The 19,565-nt window shown below is 44.8% G+C and overlaps 1 protein-coding gene across 5 annotated transcripts in view; it reads left to right on the forward strand.

Moving 5' to 3' along the window:
* The window catches only part of PLEKHG4 (pleckstrin homology and RhoGEF domain containing G4), a 90,452-nt gene that overhangs the window by 37,060 nt on the left and 33,827 nt on the right, over positions 1 to 19,565 (forward strand). For all 5 annotated transcript variants that reach the window (XR_011326557.1, XM_069793872.1, XM_069793876.1 and 2 more), the window contains exons 7-10: positions 3,704 to 3,790; positions 5,607 to 5,723; positions 8,565 to 8,663; positions 9,711 to 9,859. Coding sequence is in view for 4 of the 5 variants with exons in the window: in XM_069793872.1 (XP_069649973.1) it covers positions 3,704 to 3,790; positions 5,607 to 5,723; positions 8,565 to 8,663; positions 9,711 to 9,859 (452 nt within the window). In the remaining variant the exon portion in view is untranslated. The remainder of the gene's footprint in view (positions 1 to 3,703; positions 3,791 to 5,606; positions 5,724 to 8,564; positions 8,664 to 9,710; positions 9,860 to 19,565) is intronic.

A 19,565-nucleotide genomic window follows, 5' to 3' on the forward strand; every position in this document is an offset into this window, starting at 1 on the left:
ATGGCACAGGAATAATCCCCTGGTTCCTCTGAGCCTTTTGGAGATCCTTAGCATTTATCTCTGGGATCCCATGGCAGTACTCTCATCTGCTCTGAAACAAGGATAAATGCAGAAAACTGACTGCAACTACAGTGAGGCAAGCTAGGCTTTCTAGAGCACAGCAAGGTTTGCTGGCTGGTGGATACAGAAGCACAGACTGTATGTTGTGCCTGTAAGGTCACAAAGCAGATCATCTCCTTGGGGTCCTTTCTGAAATCCCTGACGCATCTCCCAGTGTCTCGTATCTGTGGCAGACTCTCTGTAGCTCATTTCTCTGCTGTTCTATTCTCCACTTTAACAGGATGTTATTTACATGGCTTTTGTGAAGCCTACTATAATGGTGTGGGTGGAATCTGTTAAATGTTGAGATCCAGTGTTGCTTGTTTGATTTTGAAGGGACGTTTTCCTCCTGAGCAGTGAGGAGCACTGCTTCACAGTGGGTAAGCACAGATGGGATGACCTAATGCAGAGTCCCTTCCTGCTGCAGTGCTTGGATCTATTAACCCTAGAGAACCTCCCTGGGGAGGGAAGACTTTGATACCACAAGTTTCTGGGTCAAGATCTGTCAGTCTGAGGAAATACTTACTCCACTCTTCCATCTTTACGGAATAAATGCATGAACGGACTTTTAAAGTGCTAATAAACAACTTTTGGTGCTTGCAGGTAGCTTTCCCTACAGCACTGGGAGACAGTCACTTGGTCTGTCTAGTCATCTAGTAAACTAGTAAAAGCTGCTCATCCTCTCTGCTTTCAGGGTGGGGGGAGTTGTGTTCTGCAAGGCTTTCTTCCCCCTTCCGTTTTAGAGTATGGGTGGCTGGGAAATCCTTCTGTCCCAGACAGCACTGGGAGCAGAGGGAGCAGGGACAGAATAAAGCACTGCAGCAGAGCTAACTCAGGAAGGAACAAGGAGGAACTCTGGCAGCTTTGTATGGAGGTGAGGGGAAATGTACAGTGCGTATGTGCTGCAAGAATAGATCATGCTTGTTCCTGTGGGAAGCTGCATAACGATGCTTTGGAGCAAGGATTTTTGCAGAGGTAAATGCTGCTGTGATGTTTGGTTACAGGTTGTCACCAGTAAGCTCTGTGCTATGGGGTCTGTTCAGAGGATCTTTGCTGCTCAGTAGTGCTGGGCTGATCCCTTGGTCAGGCAGGGTCCTGATCCCCAGGGAGCAGGCAGGGAATGGACAGTAGAATGCTTGTGCTGGCCTTCAGTGAACAGGTATCTGGGATTTCCCTCTGCCTGAGTCTTTACAGAGCAAGAGTCTTTTGAATTTCGCATATCAGTGCGAAGGCTTGATCCTGTAATCTGCTGCATCTGTGTGTTGGATTGGGAAGGGAAGAGTCTGTTTATGAAGACAGAAATACAGTAGGAGTTCAAAGCAGAAAAATTCTGTGCAAACCTTTCTGTTCAAGGGGTATATTTACATGCCCTGTTAGTGCAGAAGTACAGAGGACCTTGGTCTGACATTGAAGACCAGGGACCTCCTACTACTCCATTAGAAGTGGCCACTCTGAGATTGAGCATGGTATCTGGGGACTGTCCTATCTGCACAGGCATTCCTGGTGGCCTGTGCTTCAAACTGTGCCAGTGATGTTAAGTCTGACCATGGGCTTCCATTTGGGTCAGGAAGCCAGAAGACTGTTTGAAACTTCAGTCTGAGAAAGGTGGAAGAAAGTATCTAATTCTCTTTTTAAAGAATAATAACAAAGGGATGGGTATTTACCCTGGTGCTTTCTGAGCTCCTGTTGATGCCCCTCTATTCTACACGGTCCATGCTGTGCCTGTTTTGGGAGGTGAGAAGTCCACTTACATGTGTGGGACTCTGTTTCTTTGCTTCCAGATAGCTGGTTTTGTTAGCAAAGGCGGTAAGAGATTGTGCAGAAGGCTGCGGGAAAGCTTCCTCAAGTAGCCTCCTGCTGCTTCCAGCTCTGCCTGTCTCCCAAGGCACTCCTGTAAACTGTTATAGTCAATTTGGATTGCCCCATCAGTGCTGGATGAGACTGACTTCAGCTGTTTAAATCTAAAAATATGGTGAAAAAAACTTTATTTCTTTGGAAACATTACCTCTTCTTGGACTGGAAAACCCTGAACCTCTCCCCTGACAGCTTTATTTGTGAAAGGTTTTTCAGTTTCTATTTTCAGGAGTAACAAACAAGTGAGTGAGTGTTTTGGCTGTTGTTGTAACCTCGTGTTACACCATCACTACCTTTTATCCCTCACTCAGATTGTACATCTCATGACTGTTGGAGTAGAAGAGGCATTGTGAAAGAATAAATTTATTTAGTGCCATGATCTGTCTTGAAAATGTGGCTAGTCTTCACCTTTCAGTACTTTCTAGCAGTCAAATTCAGAGCTGCTGATACAGCTGTAATACCTTCCCATCCTTTCTTCAGATGAGCTTCAGTATTTGGCTAATACAGCCTAATTAGGCAATAAATTCTTCTTGGCCTTTTGATCAGTCTTCAAGTAGCAGTGAAAGTGTGAAGAATTTGCTTTGGAGAAAGGGATTTGAGAAGACTTAGAAACCTCTCATGGTTTTGGAAGGTGTTTCAGCTGGGATTTTTTCCTGCCTGTTCAAAAGGATCCTGTTTTCGGACTAGATGAATGAAAGGTCTTTTCCTCTGCTCTGGAATCTCTGCTGCTGCTTTCACTTGCAGAATTGGGTCTTCTTGTGTTGGCATTGTTTCTTAATTGCTGTACTGGGCCCAGTGTCAGGTTAGGTGGCTCAGTCTCTGCTGGTCCACTTGCCTCTGACTCTGTTGCTCATGTCAGATATTTAACCCTAAACACTGCTGGAGCCATTTATTTAAACAGGTTTCTCTTGTTGTCATGGCCTGCTGTGTGGCAAGTTCCTTGCAGGTCGAGCAATACCAGAAAGGGTTTGTTGCTTGACAGTTTCTGAGATCTTTGCAAAGGCAAAGACCATCTAGGAGATAGCTAGATAGGATGGCTCTTACTTAACCATGTGGAACAACAGCTTAAATGGCTGTTCTCCTTGCTGTCCTGGTACAGGCATCACTTATATAGTGGGCCCTGACTCCATGGTCTGGATCTCTCTGCTATGTTTCCCTCTTCCTGCTGTTGCTCTCTGCCTGTTTCTCACTTCCCTGTAGAGTGGTTCTATAATTGGAGAGCTGCTCCTGGATCACGGAGTTTGAACTACAGTTGCCAGACATCCCTTATATTTGGAATTTCGGTTGGTTTAACAGTAGCAACAGGATGCAAGCCCTTGATTGTGGGTTGGCAGTAAGCAAAGACAAGACAACTTTTTTGGCACTGTGGGGGGAAAAAAAACTTCTGTTCAGTTAGGAGAAGTGACCAGGACAGTTATGAAGAAAAAACTTGGACGTTGAACATGGTTCTTTCTTTTTCCCCTGACACATTTCCTTGTGTAGAAGTCAGAGCATTTTTAGTACGGCCAAGACCTGACCTTTTTCATTGCTTCCTTAAATACTGCACGACTAGTTGATCTGAAGCAAACTACCTTCAGACATAGCTTTCATGCTCTGTAGAATGGCCTTCCCTACACCTGGTGCCTGCCTTCCAGGCTTCATAAATACCTTTGAAGGATAAATTGCAATCTCCTGTACAAACCTGGTATGGCACATTCTCCTTAGCATCCCAGGCAGATCGGTAATGGATTTGTGCTCTGTTCTGTTGTAGGACATAGATCCTCACTGTATTCATGGAGTACTGCTTCTGGTTGAAAGGGATCTGACGTTTCGGATGGAGAAGCCACCAGCAGGGCAGGTAATGGAACCGTTCATCCAGGGGTTGCTGGGGAGCTCTTGATATCCTTTATTTAACTCTCTGAACAGCAAGTTCTCTGTCCGCTGATGTATGTTTATTCTCACATGAAATCTCTAGTTGTTCTCTGAATTTTATGGTTGTGGTCTCCTACGGGTGTGGTATTTATAGGGTTGTAAACTTTATGTGAGCTGAACAGATCTCTGTCATGCTCTGTTTATTGCCAAGTCCATCGGTGACATTTGCGCCATAATTATGTCAGTCTGCTGGGGCCCTCAAGACACCCAGGGTTTGTTGGGAACATGGATAGCTGTATGCAGGAGCTCTGCACAATTAACAGTAATAGAGATGCTTTTCACGTTCTCCTGTTAAAAAGGGGGAAATCCCTGGTCAGGAAGAGATCACATTAGGCTAAATCCTGAACTCCATCCTTTGAAGGTACTTGTTGCTTTCCTGGATTTTCCATATCTTGTGTTTCCTGTCCTCATAGCTGCTGCTGTCAGTGGCTGAGAGCACTTTGCGAGAGGGGGAAGAGGAGATGGTTATGTGTGTGAGGTTCCCTTTGTAGCTGAAATGTCTGGGAAGACTAACAGGACGTGCTAATGGACGAGGGAAAATCATCACAACATCACTGAACACCCCCACTAGAAGTAAATCTGCCTTAGTATTCCATAGCTGTATAAAAAATGTAGACTCTCAGCCACTCTGTGGTGAGTGAATAGAGCATGAGACTGCATCTTATTATCTCCCTCTGCTCTAAGACTGTTATAAGCTACAAGAGTGGATGGCACTTCTGTGCCTGCTGAAACCCTGTAGACTTCAGAGTAGGCCAGGACCTCCCTTTTGGCTCCTGTGGATGAAGACACTGTGAATAGCATCAGGTTTGCTGTGTGTGTGGTGTGCTGCCTCAGAAGGCTTAAGAATAACAAATGCTATTAGTCCATTTCCTCGTTGCCCCCATGTGGAAGAATTTGAAGTCAGAAAGGGGGCTGCAGGTGTGTGCATGCAGGGAGAGCTACAGAAGACATTAAACACATTGAACAATTACAAAGTGTGTAGGAGGGAACAGAGCAAAGGCTAATAGAGACACAGGCGTGCAGGAGGAATTGGAAGCATCATCACTATTTTGTAAGGAGGTGGAGACTTAACGGTGTGTGTGTGGAGGGGTTAAACGTCTGCACCTGAGTTTCTGTGTCTGGGCTGGCTTCCATGTACCTGCAGGAGCACTTGTCTGTTTCTCTGGTGAGTATAAAAATGCTCTGAGGTCCTACAGACTCCCAGAAGGCAAGTTATCTGTGTTGAGATCCAGGAAACACTTGGAGCAAAGAGCTGCTGTGATGCGTGGAGAGTTGGAGGTAGGGCAGAGGCTGCTCTGTTAGACTCTTTTTCCAGGAAGTGAGATGGGGAAGCTGGGAGCTGGATTTAACCTCTCAGACTCTCCAGACAAATGCAAATTGCAGCACTACATGGGAACATATGAGGGAGTTGCTCTGCTTGTACTAGGAGGTACTGGCTCTGGAGAAGGCTGGCTGCTGTCAAACTTCCATCACAGATGTTATACTTGGTGAAACAGCATGTTGTGGCCTGCATTACCTCAGGGTTCGCCCACTAAGCTGTACAGCAACCAGCTCTAATATTGAATTGACTTTTTTTTCCCTCCTTCATATTGTAGTGATATTGCAGATATACGCTGTGTGCCTTGTTTCTATGCAAGATAGATAAAGAAATAAAGGATCCTGTCTTTTGTTAACCTTCCCCTCCTCCTCCAGTACTCGCACTCTAATGGAAATGTGCTTTTATTTCTTCTATTCCTGTGCAGTTTGAACTTCTCACCTCCATGAAATCCCTCCATAAGCACATAGACAGCTCACAGCTGCCTCTAGAACTGGATGGGACCTTCCCTTACTGCCACCGGGACTGGTTAAGCTTCCGCATGGTGAGTAGGATGTCTTGTATTCTTTGGTATTTGAGAGAAGAAATGGTATGGTAACAGAATTGAAGCAAGAGGAGCCTGTCAACAGCTGAACCTACAAGCATTAAAAGACAGTGGTTCCTGTAATAGCTATGTATGCGAATGAATCTCTGTTATCGAAAGAATACTAATACTGTCTTCATAAAATGGATGCACATTATGGCCTATTGGCATGACTGCAGGAACTAAAATTTTAGGTTTTAACTCATCTGCATGAACTGCATTAATTCTTCTTTCCCTTCAAAATATGGTCAAATCTGAAACAGAATCCTGTTTTGTTGTGATACACAGTGGGGCAGTTCACTTTGGTTATACTCAGAGACTTAAGGGCAGACTAACCTCAGGAGAAGGTGTTAGTATCATGTTGCCATTGAACTAACAATCAAGAACTTGAGCAAAATAAAAATAGTTAGATCTTGTTGGTTTTGGAGCAGGTTCCCCAGACCAAGCTGGGAGTTCCTTAGTAAAAACTGCAGTCCTTGCAGGAGTGAGACTTGGAAGTTCCTGATAATCAGTTCAGATACTTCTAGGGACATCTTTTTCCTCCTTTAGATGTAATTGACTTATTTACCAAAGTTGTCATCGAGAACTCTTTAGAAAGCATCTAAACTAAAAATACAGAGAAGGTTCAGCCCAGGGGAGCATCATATTCCTCTGAGAGCTGGCTACGTGAGGCAAGGAAACTAAAGCCTCCCTGTGCAGATTCCGTTCAGTGAGTCTTAGGACCAAGGTAACAGTGGGAGGCAGCACCAGCAATACGTTCCTTCTTTCTGTTGTTTGGCTGTTTTGAGTATGCCTTGGTACCATGATCCTGTCTGACCTTTACGCTTTGCTCCAGAAGAGTCATGGATCAAGAACTCTACAGTGAACCCTACCCAGGTGCGGATTAGAGCCACCACAAGGTGCAGGGAGGCTGACCACTCTGTGGAAATGTTTGAGCTGACCCAGATTAAGCCTCAGAGATAGAAGGCCTGAAAGTGCAGCACCCAGACACAGTTCATAAAGAAGGTAGCCCTGGCAAAGGGTGCTGCAGGCACCAGTGCAGCACATGCTGATGATCTGTGGCAGGACTGCAGGTGTTGCTGGCCATGCAGCAGGGTATGTGCAGACTGCCAGAAGTCTGCAAAGGCAGCATCTGTGGCACCAATGCTCGGCTCTGTGTACACTCATGTTGTGAAGGGGGCGTAAGTCCTGTGGATCATGTGCTTGTTGAATCTTTAAAAGCTGTATTGAGAGATATTTGGCACACTGAGACTAGACAGGATTAAATCTCCGTAAATTTGCGCACAAATCAGCTGTCTTCACTTTGAGTTTGACTTGCTCACCCTAGTGGATGACAGAACCATCACTTCTGCTTCCAAAAGATTCAGTGGTCTTTTGGCTCTGACCTCACTGCCCAGAGTGCTGTGTGGCCCACTGCAGCATTTGAAGCAGGTTAAGATATCATTGATAACACCACTGTGTTGCTGGTGGCAAACTTCAGCAGTTAGGCTTAGCATGTGCCAAATGTTAATTTATCTTTTCCAAATTATTTTAGAAGCTATTTTTTAAATTTGCATCCAAAAGTAGTAGTATGAACCCATGCTGATGCAGTAGAGCTACAGAAACCTAATCTTGGTGCCTAGGATTGAATTTGAGACTTTGAGGTTTCTTTGGCAGTGAGAAAGCAGAGAAGCTTTGCAAGAGGTTATGCATTAGTTTTCTGGACAGAGTTGGGAAAAGCTTGAGTTGAGAAAAGCTTGAGAGCTGAGGTGCTCGCTCTGTGCAGAAGGATCATTCTTGAAGGAAGGAGCATGATATCAGACTACTTCTTGTTTGTGTCTTGCATCTTAACATGCAAAATGTTACCAAAAGGAGTTAGTGTAGGAATCAATCTGTATGGGTTGCCTATTTATATGATGTACTGTGTGTGATAATGACCCATATACTCTACCCCTTTAGATCTGCAGCTATGTGGCAAACAGAGTTTATTTCCTGTCTTGGTGATCTCACCTGCATCCTGCCTGCTAATCTGTTACTGCTGGGGCTGTTCCAGCATTCCAGGGAGGAGGGAATTCAATTCAGTAAAGATTCAAACAGCTGCTTTTTTGTTTTGTTTCGAGTGCGGTTGTTTTGGAATAGCTGTTTCTCCCTTCTCTGATTTCAGTGGCTAGAGGGTGGCATCTGACAGTATTTAGGCTTTATATCACTGACTTTTCTAAAATGTACTGTCTTGTGAACCCCTGTGAAATGTTTGGGGTTTTTTGGGGGTTTGGGTGTCGTCCGTCCCCCCGTCTCCCCCCCAGTCCCCTCTAGCCGAACAGAAGAGGGTTTTCAGATTTGTCAGTAGTTTAAGGTGCTTAATTGTGGAAGCTTTACAGTTTCCTAATCTTTAATTTACACTACTTTTAATATGAAGAAAAATGATTTAAAGTAGAGAAATTCCAAGTACTCGTTCTATGTTTTGTTCCTCCAAAATTCATGCATAATGATTCATCTTAGTGGGAAGTTACAAGACATGCTAATAGTAGAAGATTGTGGGACATAAGTGGACTGGTTTTCTTTTCTGTAAAGCATGACCCATACAAGCCACGAGTATGCAAGTTTATAAGGTCTGCATAGAGGCCTTGGTATAGCATGATGCATCTGAAGCCTCTGATGGGCCTCTCTTTGCTGATACAGCCTCACCAAATGGTTTAATTGAACCCTTGGGTTAATGTGTTTGATCCTCTCTTGATTTCTGTACTTTTAACCTGCAAGCTGAAAAGGCAGCTTTCCTGTCAGCTGTAAGACCATAATCTCTGCCTTGGTCCTTTCTTCTTGTAGAAGCTGGAACATTTGCTACAAGGATGCCAAGGTGCTTGTGCCTTCCTCCAGGGAGCTATTCATAAAGTGGAACATGGAAAATTACCAGAAAGAGCTGAGGTAAGCATGTCCCTCACCTGGTATTAGAGGTAGTCCTGAGTCAGAAGAGAGAAGGAGGCTGGATGGCTGCAGAAAAGCCCTAGCTTTGAATTTACAAACTCTAGTAGCAGGGTATTCTGAGTGCTGTGTGTCACTGCGGAGCTGTCAGGACAGTGGGAGTAGTAGAAGCTAATCCAAATTAAGTGATAAAGGCTCTACTGGGTGTAGAAGCTGGTTCTCTGATCCCTCAGTGTCACCCAGGAGATCTCTTCAGCTGTGCTTGTTGCTGATGGCTGCTTGCTCCAGCATTGGAGTGCATTCTTAGCAGCTCCACAGCTCTGTAGCTGGTACTAGCTTTGACATCTCTAGTGCTGAGCAGCTGCCTCAGGCTGTGCCACACCAAGTTGGCTTGAATGGCCTGGAATAAAGTTAGGCGACAACATAACAGTGTTCACCACGCCAAATCTGTGCTGTGGTTCCCGCTTTGCTGCCTCCAAAACAGAAGCAGACAAGAAGAGGAGGGTACAAAGACTGAGCCTGTGTTGTTGCAATCATTATGTTCCCCCACTCTTGAGAAGCTGCTGTACCCCTGATGTGGTAGGAGATTGCTGCCAGCTCTGCACTAAGGGTCCTGACAGTAAAGCAAAGGAAGATATTGTAGTGGCCTCTCTGGGCCTTCCTGCATACATGTGTATATCTGCAAACCCTTCATATGCATCTTGTCCCACAGCTTGGAGCTATGCAGGTCCAGGCTCTAAGAACAGCAGGAGCTAGCTGTGAGTGAAAAATGAGGCTGGAAAGCTTATTTCTATGCCCAGTAAATGGAGTATGGACAATGATAGGAATTGGGTTTCAATTTTAGCCTGGTGAGGAAGGTACAGAGAGCGTAAGGAGCATTGTTTATCACTTTGGACTTGACAGGCTTGAGAGAAACAGCTGTGGCAACCATCCTCCCTCTTTCCTAGGTTGGGCCAAGGTGAGATGTGGTTTGTGTGTGTTTTGGGCTGGGCACTGGTTGTTGCCTGTAGGTTGCACTAACTGCTCATCTCACTTTTGTGATCCTTCCAGGAGGCAGCTGTGCTGCTGAGGAATTATAGGCAGTTGATGAAGAACGTTCTTGAAGACGCACGGCTGGTCAGGCTGCAGCTGGAGGGTGGAGCGCTCCTGGCCAGACTGAGGAAGGAGGAGTCTTGTGTCACCCTCACCCATGACTACAGGTGAGCCCCAAGAGTGGGAGAAGAGGAGATGAAGATGAGCAAAAAGCAGGCACTGGGAGTCTCTGTGAGGTGACCCATCGTTGGTGCAGGCTAGAGAGCAGCTTCGTGTAGTGAGGACTTTTGTTGAAAACAGCAAAGGTGAGAAGTGTAATGAATTTTACTCTTATCCTGACTGCTTCTTCCCAGTTCAAGAACTTGTCTGGGAGGATTCACTTAGAAGGGTAAAATTCCTTTTCCAAGCCAAATCAGACTAATCTTCTGTAGTGGGGAGAGGGCTGGATATTTTGTGCACCTCTAAAACACAAGCCTTAATTGATCATGCCAGTGATGAATGGCATTACGGCTGTGTGATTTACCAAGGCACTCCTTCTGCAAGGGGATTTCCAAGGACCTTAACTGCAAGGAATGCTTTCTGGCTGAAGCAAGCTCTGATCTCCTCACACAGTGGTACGGTTTGCACAAACAAATATTCACTGCCCATTTGCAGAACTGGTATGAGAAGCAGGGACAGAGAGACAAGCTGTTTGAAACCCCCAGGGCATTGCACAACTCCTGTTTGTACTGTTAAAGTACCTGAAGCCTATCAGCGTGTGAAGGCCTCTGTGCTATGTGTTGTGCAAACAGCAAAGTAGAAAGGCAGCCCTTGCACCCTGGAGCTTCCAGCCTGAGTGTGAGATAAATGCTGGCATGTGGGTGCAGACAAGGGCGTAGCGGATGGCAGAGTGGCATGTAATGGCTCCGTGCATCTGCAGCCTTGCTCTGGTTAAACTCTCTCTTGCCATCACGAGCTGGGAAGTTTTAAGGGAGGGAATGGAGAGAAGATAACAAAATAACTTGAAGGGTATGTCACCCAAACAGTGGGAAAAGACCAGCTCTTTGAAAATTCAGCAAGTGGATGACAGTGCAAGTTGCTACCCATCATAGGGAGACAGGGGTCAGCATTTCGGTGCTGAGTGAGAGGGGAGTGTGAGGACAGGCTGTGTAACTGGGTTTTTTTCCCTGCTCGCTGTGACTGCTGTCAGCAGCTCTGGCAGGCCATGCAGACACAATTTTCTTGCTGGACTGGTGAAATGCCCTTGATGCAATTTTGGGTAGAATTAGTGCGCTAAAGCCTTTTCATTCTGACACAATGTGAGAAGCACAGATAGTGCGGGTTGTTGTGGTATGTTTTTTTAATTTTATTTTAAGCAACACACAGCAACTTTAGAGTCTTAGGAGAATGGGGAGAATGTGCCTGCTTTTTATGTTTTGTTTTGGTTTTAAGCTAAGCCTGTGTTCTTGTGCAGGGAAATGATCAACTTTGAAACCTGATCTGATAGAGCCCCTAAGGATAATTTACTGCTCTGATTACTTTAGCAAGGGCAGGGGCGGGGGATACACACATAATTCTTTGATTGCACAGCATTTGGGCACATGCTGAGGCTGTGTAGCATGTTCTCTGTTTAATTCAGGTTATATTCATTGCCTGCCAGTATGAATGGAGAGTGTATGCTACAGGTCAAATATGTGGCCCTCTCCAGCCTGACGAGTGTAAATGAATAAATATAATGGGAGAAAGTTAGTCCTCTTGTAGCCTGTGGAGTAGTTGCAGAAACTAAAATCCATGCAGTATTTTAATTGAGGAAATGCTTGCCTTGAGGCAGAGGACTAAAGAAGTCCACTCTTCCTTGTTCCAGGATCCTTTTAAACGGGGGGAAAAGCTCTATCACTTGGCCAGAGAGCTCTGTATAAGGCACTGTTGGTTTTAGATCCTCCATGGCTCTGCACTTGCTCCCTCTCTCCAAACTGGTGTGCAGATATTAAAGGTTCTGAGCTCTGGTAACCCTGTAAAGGCTCCTATGGTTATGATTTCCAAAGGCTTCTTTAACAGATAGGATCAAAGCAGGGTAGGGACAAAATATTGTAGTTGGCCTACTAAGCTAGTGTGGAGTGGCTATTGATGTGTGTGGGTCTAATATTAGATTTTTGACTGGTGACATGTGAAAATGGCACAGGACTGGTTGTGTCTGTGCACTCAGCAGGTTCTGTTGTACTGCTTTTCTGAACTTTGAATTGTAAAATCTTGATCAATGCTTAACAGTCTTTAATTCCACGCCCACTCCCCCAATACTTGAAATCGATTTGTTTACAAAAGCAAGTCAAGTGGCTTTACCCTTCTGAGTCACCTTTTGGCTCTTGTGTTAGTGACGTCCCATTGTTTTAGTTTTTTCTTCTCTTTTGTGGTGCAAAAGCCTGATCAAGCAGACAGTCCCAAGTGCAGAAGACTTCTTTGTCAGAAGTTGAGCCAGCTGTGAACAGGTAACTGTCAAAATGTGCAAGAATTGCACATAAATAGAGGCAAAAATTATAAGAGCACAAGTTTTCTGGACTCTTAGCTCCAGTTAGTTAAAATATGCCAACCTGAAGTGCAGAGCTAAAGGTAAAAAACGTGATTTTTCTTAAGAGACACAAAGAGGACAAGCCCAGCTGCACCATCACGTTAGGATTAAATAAGCAAGAGATTGACTTGCTTCTCTGCAGAGGACGTGTTTTGCCAACTCTCATGGCTTACTTTCTTGCTAGTTTGTGGCTTCATGTGGCAAAAAGAATACTAGGGGGTGGTAAGAATAGAGATGGACAAACCTGTCTGAAAACGCTTGACTGCAGGTTAGAGATAGTATGCTAAAACAGGCAAGGAAGCAGGCTTGTGCTCTGTGCAGTCAGATGTTATCTGCCAAATACCTTTCTCGAGCACATAGCAAATAAGATTTGCTTTAGTCTTTCTTTAGTAATGAAGCTCTTCCCTTGCAGTTGGTTTTGGCATGTTTCCCTGCTCTGCCCTCCTGGAGAGCCGAGATGCCCTTTGAGTGTTTCATGACACAGAGCAGTGGGCTTTGCGAGGGTTTGCTAAACCAGTGATACAGCTCCTTTCCTGCAGGAATTGAACTCATCCCATCAGAGATGTGGTCATACAGGAGAGACGCATTGTGGTACATCTGTTTGTTTCTGACAGATGCTTTAAGAGCCTCCAGGAATCCTTCCTGGATGGTGCCATCCTGAGAGATGCTGCAGCATCACAGCAGTGGCTTTGACCGGTAACTCTACTTGCTCTCTGTTCCCAATGTGAGCTGATCAAAAGTCTCTGTACTCCTTTCTCCACCAAGTACTGCTGTAAAAGATAGCCTTGCCCATCCAACCACTTACCGACAAAGGGAAGGACTTCTTCAAGCAGTCCTTCTGAATCTCAGCCTTTTCCTGGCTTAGAAAGGAAGAGCTCTGTTACCAGAATACGCATCTTGCAGACAGACCATCACAAGGGGTTGGCCAAGGGGATGAGGTGTGCTTAGCTGGTCCCGCACCGCTCTCCCACCTCCAGGAAGACGAGGCTGAATTTGGCCTAGAGTTGCTGTGGGTGTGGTACTGATGAGCCAGTATCTTTGTGGCACCTCTTTAAGTGCTGTAATGATAGCTTCAGCACAGGCTGGCCACCCAGAGGTGCAGGTGGAATGCAGAAGGCGACATTGTCACTTATTCATTGTTGGTGGAGCTGGCTGGCTTTAAAACCAGCACATCTGCTTAGTGCTTCTCCAGGTCTGTTAGCTGAAAGCTTCCAGGTTATGCTGTCCCAGTCTTTCTGGGTATTGAAATGCAGAGCTGTTAGCTGAGCTGAAGTTCCTGTTGGTAAGTGTGGACAAATGCCACAGAGACATCCATCACTTTAATGCTATTAATACTTGCTTCTGCACTTTTGGACAGGAAATTTTTAATAAACACAGTCTTTTTAATAAGGTACATAGAGTTGGCTAGCAGGCTTCTAGATATCTAGTGGCTTCTGGATATCTAGTGTATTGAACAACCAACCTGTGGCTTGCAGGCAACTCACTAAGCCAGTTGTGGAAGGTGGACTAATGCATTGCTTATTTTGTGGTGGATTTTGAAGACTTCTCCAGGCTTATGATGGAAGTGTCAGAGAAGCTGCCAGAAGCCAGGCAAGCAGCACTGGGAGATCTTACTGAAGTGAGGCAGTTGCCATAGGGCTGGGCAGCAAGACAGGGAGACTTTTAACCTGGTCTTTAGCCAGACGTTTTCCACTGTTCTCGTTATTGCTGTTCTTCCAGCATAGCCAAGAGCTGGGAATGCTTGCCTAGACAAGGTGTCCAGTGATGCCTTTCGTCCTCTAGATATGCTATGAGTCAGAAGTGGAGTAAGGAAGATATAAACATTTATATTAATATAAAAATGCCTTTATACTAGTCGGACCAGAATACACCTGGCACACGCCTGGCTTTACCAACAAACTGGTGTTCTCAGTGTGGCACGGGAGTGGGATTGCATCACGCTCTGCATGCTGGTGGGCAAGATAGCCACAAGACTAGATGTGAGAGCTGAAAGAAAGAGGAAAAACCTCAGACGGTGAAGGAATGACCAGGTTGGGTGCTGGGCTCTGTGTAACATGGAACCAGAAAAAGCATAATCTCTTCCCCCAAGCTCCTCATCTGAAAAGAATTTGTGCTTGCAAGCTGTGAATAAGCAGCTTATAAATAGATGGAGGACTGAATTCTCCTTTTGTTTGCAGAAGGCAGTATAGTTAGTCTCTGTACTTTGAGGGTGGAGTGGCTACAGCCAAGAGCTGGTTTTGTGAGCTGGGTATTTTTAGCGTGGCTTGGTGATCTGGTTGGAAGCCCTGGGTGGGGACCCGAGCTGAGTGGAGGTAATGGGCAGTGTGGAGCAGACTTCCTGAGCAGCAGCTGCTGGGTTCCTGATGCTGGACCTGGCTCAATTACAGCAACAAAGAGGGTGATCTTACGGCTAACAGCCTCTACAGTTCTTGTGCCTGGCTTCCACACACAGTATTGAGGCACTAGGTCTGCTTGAAGCTGTGGCCAGTTAATGATGCAGTGGGTTATAGCTGTGTGGCGTTGTAGGAGCTCATGTTTGTGAGTCCTTAGCAAGGCTCCTGTTAGCAACTCCTGCGATGCTCCAAGGCAGGCACATGCCACTCTGCAAAGTGGCATATGAGCTCTTTTCGGTGGAAGTAAACTTGGATAATGTACAGGCTCTCAGGGGTTCCAGGAGGGCCTGCCAAGAGACTGCACAAGAACTGTCTGAAGCTCTGTCTGTCTGGGTTAGAGGCAGAGAGACTAAGCTGGTCATCCAAAATGTGGGACAAGTTGAGGGCAAGGGTAGAGGGGAGACAGGTATCTGGTGTGTAAGTCCCAGTCTGGGGAGACTGGGATGGCTGGTATTCTTGGTTTGGAAGGTAGAAGGTGTGCACCTGCAAGCTGACAGCTGCTGCCATATGCTGGTGATCATGGCCAGGCAACCTACGCTGGAAAATCCTTCCTGGAAGTATTATTGTCTTCTACCATCCCCTTTCTACTTTAGAGATTAGTTTGTTTCTGTCCGTGCTGTGGCCAGTTTGATGGTTGCTACTCTGTGTGTTTGTACCTGCTTCAAAAGAAGGCAGGGCTTGCGTCCCTCTCATTGATGCTGTTTTCCTGGTTTGCTTAACTAATGCTTGCTCATCTTCCTGCTTCTCTGGGAGCTTTGGGAACCTCTCATGCTACCGCTTGCCATAGCGCACATTCCTGACATGGTCTGCAAGAGGCACCTTTCTTTGGTAGGTGTCCTTTGCATGTTTCTCCTGTGGACCTAATCCTAAAACCTTCATCTGTTGGTTAGGAGAAGCTCTCAGTATACCTTAAAGTGAGATGAAAATACACGCTTAAATCCTGGCCTCAAAGATTGGCAGAGATGACTCTGTGCTCTTGCTGGCGACACAGAAGATGCTGACAAACACTAAACCTTTGGCCTGTAGCAGTGCATGGGTGGCAGTGCTCTTCCATGGTCTTACTTGTTTGTGTCAGGTGGAGGGAGGAGCGCATGGCGACATTTCTATCCAAACATATACGGTGCTGCTTGGTATTCATTTCATTTTCGTTACAGTCTAACCTGTTCCCTCTGTTTGCGTGGTGGTTTTAGGCTGGTAAAAAGCACTTACGCTCGCATTAAACAAACCTCATTGCTCTGCACATAAAGGAGAGTGGAGCCATTGGTGTTCTGAGTGTATGAAGTGCTGTGTGGAGCCAGTTGTGGCATTTGCAGAGAGGTAAAAGATTACAGAGTTCTGTCTCGGTAAGTTTTTGTTGTTCTTTTAGGCTTTTCATTAGATGATCCCCCTCAGCTCCCTTTCTGCTGTTTATTTTCTGCTTATGTCCTAAATCTTCCTGGATTCAGTGGGAATTTACCCAGAGGACTCTGGGTTTGCTTGTTCTTGTTTGCAATGTTTGTCATGCCAACAGGGCATTAGGTAATTAATGACACACTGTGTGTTTTATCTGTTTAAAAATATTATGGAAAAAGTTGCAAAAAGTTTCCAGTATTGGATGTTAGCTGAACTGCCTGAAGTTCCTGGCTCACCCCAGACCATCCCACAAGCAGTTTTTTATATGGCTGAGTTGGGGTAGATGTTTCTGCGGTAGTTAATAGCACAGTCACTGCTATTGTATGTATCATAAACACTGTGAGTGTGCAAAAGGAGTATGTATCAGGGAAATAGGTGTGTGGCTTTAAACAACAGCAGGTATATATTTGAGCAGGGCATCTTGAAACTCTGGTGGTCCTAACTCCAGGAACACAGCTGTTAGACTAGTGCAGTTGACCTAGATAACAAATACAAACATAAATAGGTTAATGTGCATGGGACAAGGTTTGGAGGCAGGAGTTTTTTATGACTGGGAGAAAACTACAGCTTGATGCTTCGTGTTCCCAGAATGGTGTTTCCACATCCTATCTCAGGCTCCACTGCGGGGTGAGCTTTCCCCATAAGTAGGCTACTTCTTGGTCTGGGATTTCATATAATGTTTTTTTTCCAGTCTGTTTTATGGATCTTACTGGGATTTAAAATCAACCAGAGACTGAACACAAGTTTTATTGTAACTGAATGCAAGCCAGGCTGGGGAAAGAATCAAAGGTCGCAGCTTGGGACTGCTCTTGGACACTTGTTTAACTGTATGCATCAATCCCTTTGCTTTTAAAAGGACTTCAGAGTACATTTCTGTTTAAAAATATGTTTAAATGAACTGTGCTTAGAATAGAATTCTCTCAGCAATTATGGTCTGTGGTGTGTTGTATTAATTGGATGGGTTGTTCCCAGTGCATGTGCTTGTCAGGTAACCCAGTGAGGAGGGATTCAGTCAGGTTTGTGGTCTCGGCTAGATCCACAGTTCCCATCATGAATGCCAGGAATCCCACAGGCAACCCCAAACTTGGTGTTTGACCTCTGTGCCTTTCTAAGGACACTTCAGGGTTGTAAAAACTGTACCCAGTTCCTCAAATACTTTTATTAGGTAATTAAAACCACCATGACTGTTTGTGTGCTGCAGAGAATAATTACAGTTTACTTAAGCAGTATCCATGTTAGCTTCACCATGGCCAGTGTGAATTTTAACCTCAGCTGCATGTGCAGTTTTCAGCTTGAAGAGCAGGAATGTGCATTTGAGGTTGACCTCCTTTTATGGAATCATTAGAAATATGGCAGTCAAGTAGGTTGCTACCAAAATGCATTAATGATCGAGAATGGCTCTAATGCATTTCTCTTCCTGCAAAACAGCCCTCAGGCACACAGGACTTTCCCTGCAAAGCTGGAAGGATTTCTTCCTGAAGCATTGCTCAGGATGTGTAAATGATTTGTAGCCAAGGCATCAGCACAAATGGATCTGGGTGATGTCCTTGGACCAAGCCATCCTTTAAATCTCCTAGTTGCCAGATCCTATTCCTTTTCTGCCAAAACCTGTAGAGACATTCACAAGGGAAGTTCAGCACCAGGAGTGGAAGACTAGATGAGATTAATGTTGTAATGTCTGACTGTGTTTCTTCTAAATTACAGAATGATCAGGGATATCTGATTTTTCCAGGGCAAGTTAGCCACAATATACTGGCCTAAAAAACATCAAATACACTAATGAAAGGCAGTGTGTGTCATGTTCCTTCCATCCACAAATTTTTGCCATTTTAAAATTGACCCAGGTTAGTCAGAGGATGAGCTCTGGTTTTAGCCTTCACTTTAGCTGTTCCTCTTGCAGTTAGCTAGAGCAGTTTTTCGAGGGGCAGACAGTAAGTTGCAGAATAGTAATGGTTCTGCTGCTTCCCTCCCTGTGCTCTTCTGTTTGCATCTCGCTGGCACCAGCAGGCATGGCTTATGCAGCACGTGCTTTTGCAAGCCTGCTGGATGCCTCTTCTGTGGCCATTTATTTTCGAAAACAAATCAGGTATTTTGCTTTGAAATCTAAAGTGTAACTCTCCAAGGCTAGCTTTTTTTGAAGGATGGATTCAGACAGAAATGGTCTTTCTAAATTATAGGTTTAAAATTACCACACCATTATACAACTGCTTGGCACTTCTCTGGAAAACTGAAGACGTTTGGAACCTTTTCCACTGAAAGGATAATTGCCCAATGAAAATAGGATTTGGGGAAACATAAACTGACATCAAGCTACTCCTTTTTGCTATAAATTATATTGACTCTGCACTATTGCAAAATTACTTTGGATGATTTGACTGTGGAAGAATGTAGTGAAAGATTCTTATTACCACACTCACGTGTGCAGAAAAATTGCAATGCATCCAAACAAATCTAAGCTTAGATGAGACTTTCCACTGACTTCAAACAACTCTCTGCTTTTCTTCATCAGAGTTGCACAGGCCTCTATTAAAATATCTTTAAGGACCTTAGCAACCAGGTGTTTCCTTTTGTGTGGCAGGATGAAAGTCACTTTTTCTTCTTCAACCAAATTTACAATATTTGCTTTGTTTACTCCAGGCTGTCTTGAAAGCAATGAAGGACAGGAATGAAAACCTTCTGAGTCTGACTCTGAAAAAGAAATAGGTGTTTATACAAGGTATCATTTTCCCATGAAACTACCTGTTGCAGGATATCATTGAGTTTACTAGTATACTAGAAATGATTTAGGAAGAAGTTTTTAAGATATGAATTGGCAAATGGGTGGGCCTGTGTAGATAGGTAAACATGTATGGAGACTTGGGATAACACACATAATGCCCAATGTATACTTTCTGTGAGCATTGGAAGTGCCCAAGTGAATCGAAAAAACAAACTTTCCCATGGACTGAGAGTGATTTCTTTGGCTCAGTTTGCCTACCTACTTTATACTTAAGGGTGGAAAGGGTTATATTTTCCTCTGTGTAAATAAGTAAAAGATGGATGTTAGTCAGAGAGCCTGTCAGGCTGGTAAAAGTGAACTGTCAGGAGCTGACAACATATGAATGGAGTTACCTTGGAGATGCAATGAAGACCAACAACTAGATGTTGAGGTTTTAATGAATGCCTGCCAAGCGAGGCAGAACGTGTGAAAACAGCATGGCTGGGCCTTGAAACAAAGGACTGAGGTGCTGGGATGCTGGAGGAACTTGGTGGAGGAGGAGGAGGGATGGTGTAAGGCCACACCTGAAGTCCGTCTGGGACTCTGAGCCAGGAGGAGCTGTTTGGAAACTTTTTTTTTTTTTTTTTTTTTTTTTTTTTTCCCCCTGGGTGGCTTGTGTGCAGTAACTCAGCAAACCATTGGCAGGACCAGGAAAAGGGGCAGCCTTAGGGTGTCAGGTTGTGCCCTGATAAGTGTATCAATAGCCTGCTACAAGCATTCACAGAAAACAAAATTACTTAAATGACAAGAGTAAGGGATTTTAGATAATGATATATACCCTAAAC

Source organism: Haliaeetus albicilla, chromosome 10 (genome assembly GCF_947461875.1).
Source record: "Haliaeetus albicilla chromosome 10, bHalAlb1.1, whole genome shotgun sequence".
NCBI classification, from domain to species: Eukaryota; Metazoa; Chordata; class Aves; order Accipitriformes; family Accipitridae; genus Haliaeetus; species Haliaeetus albicilla.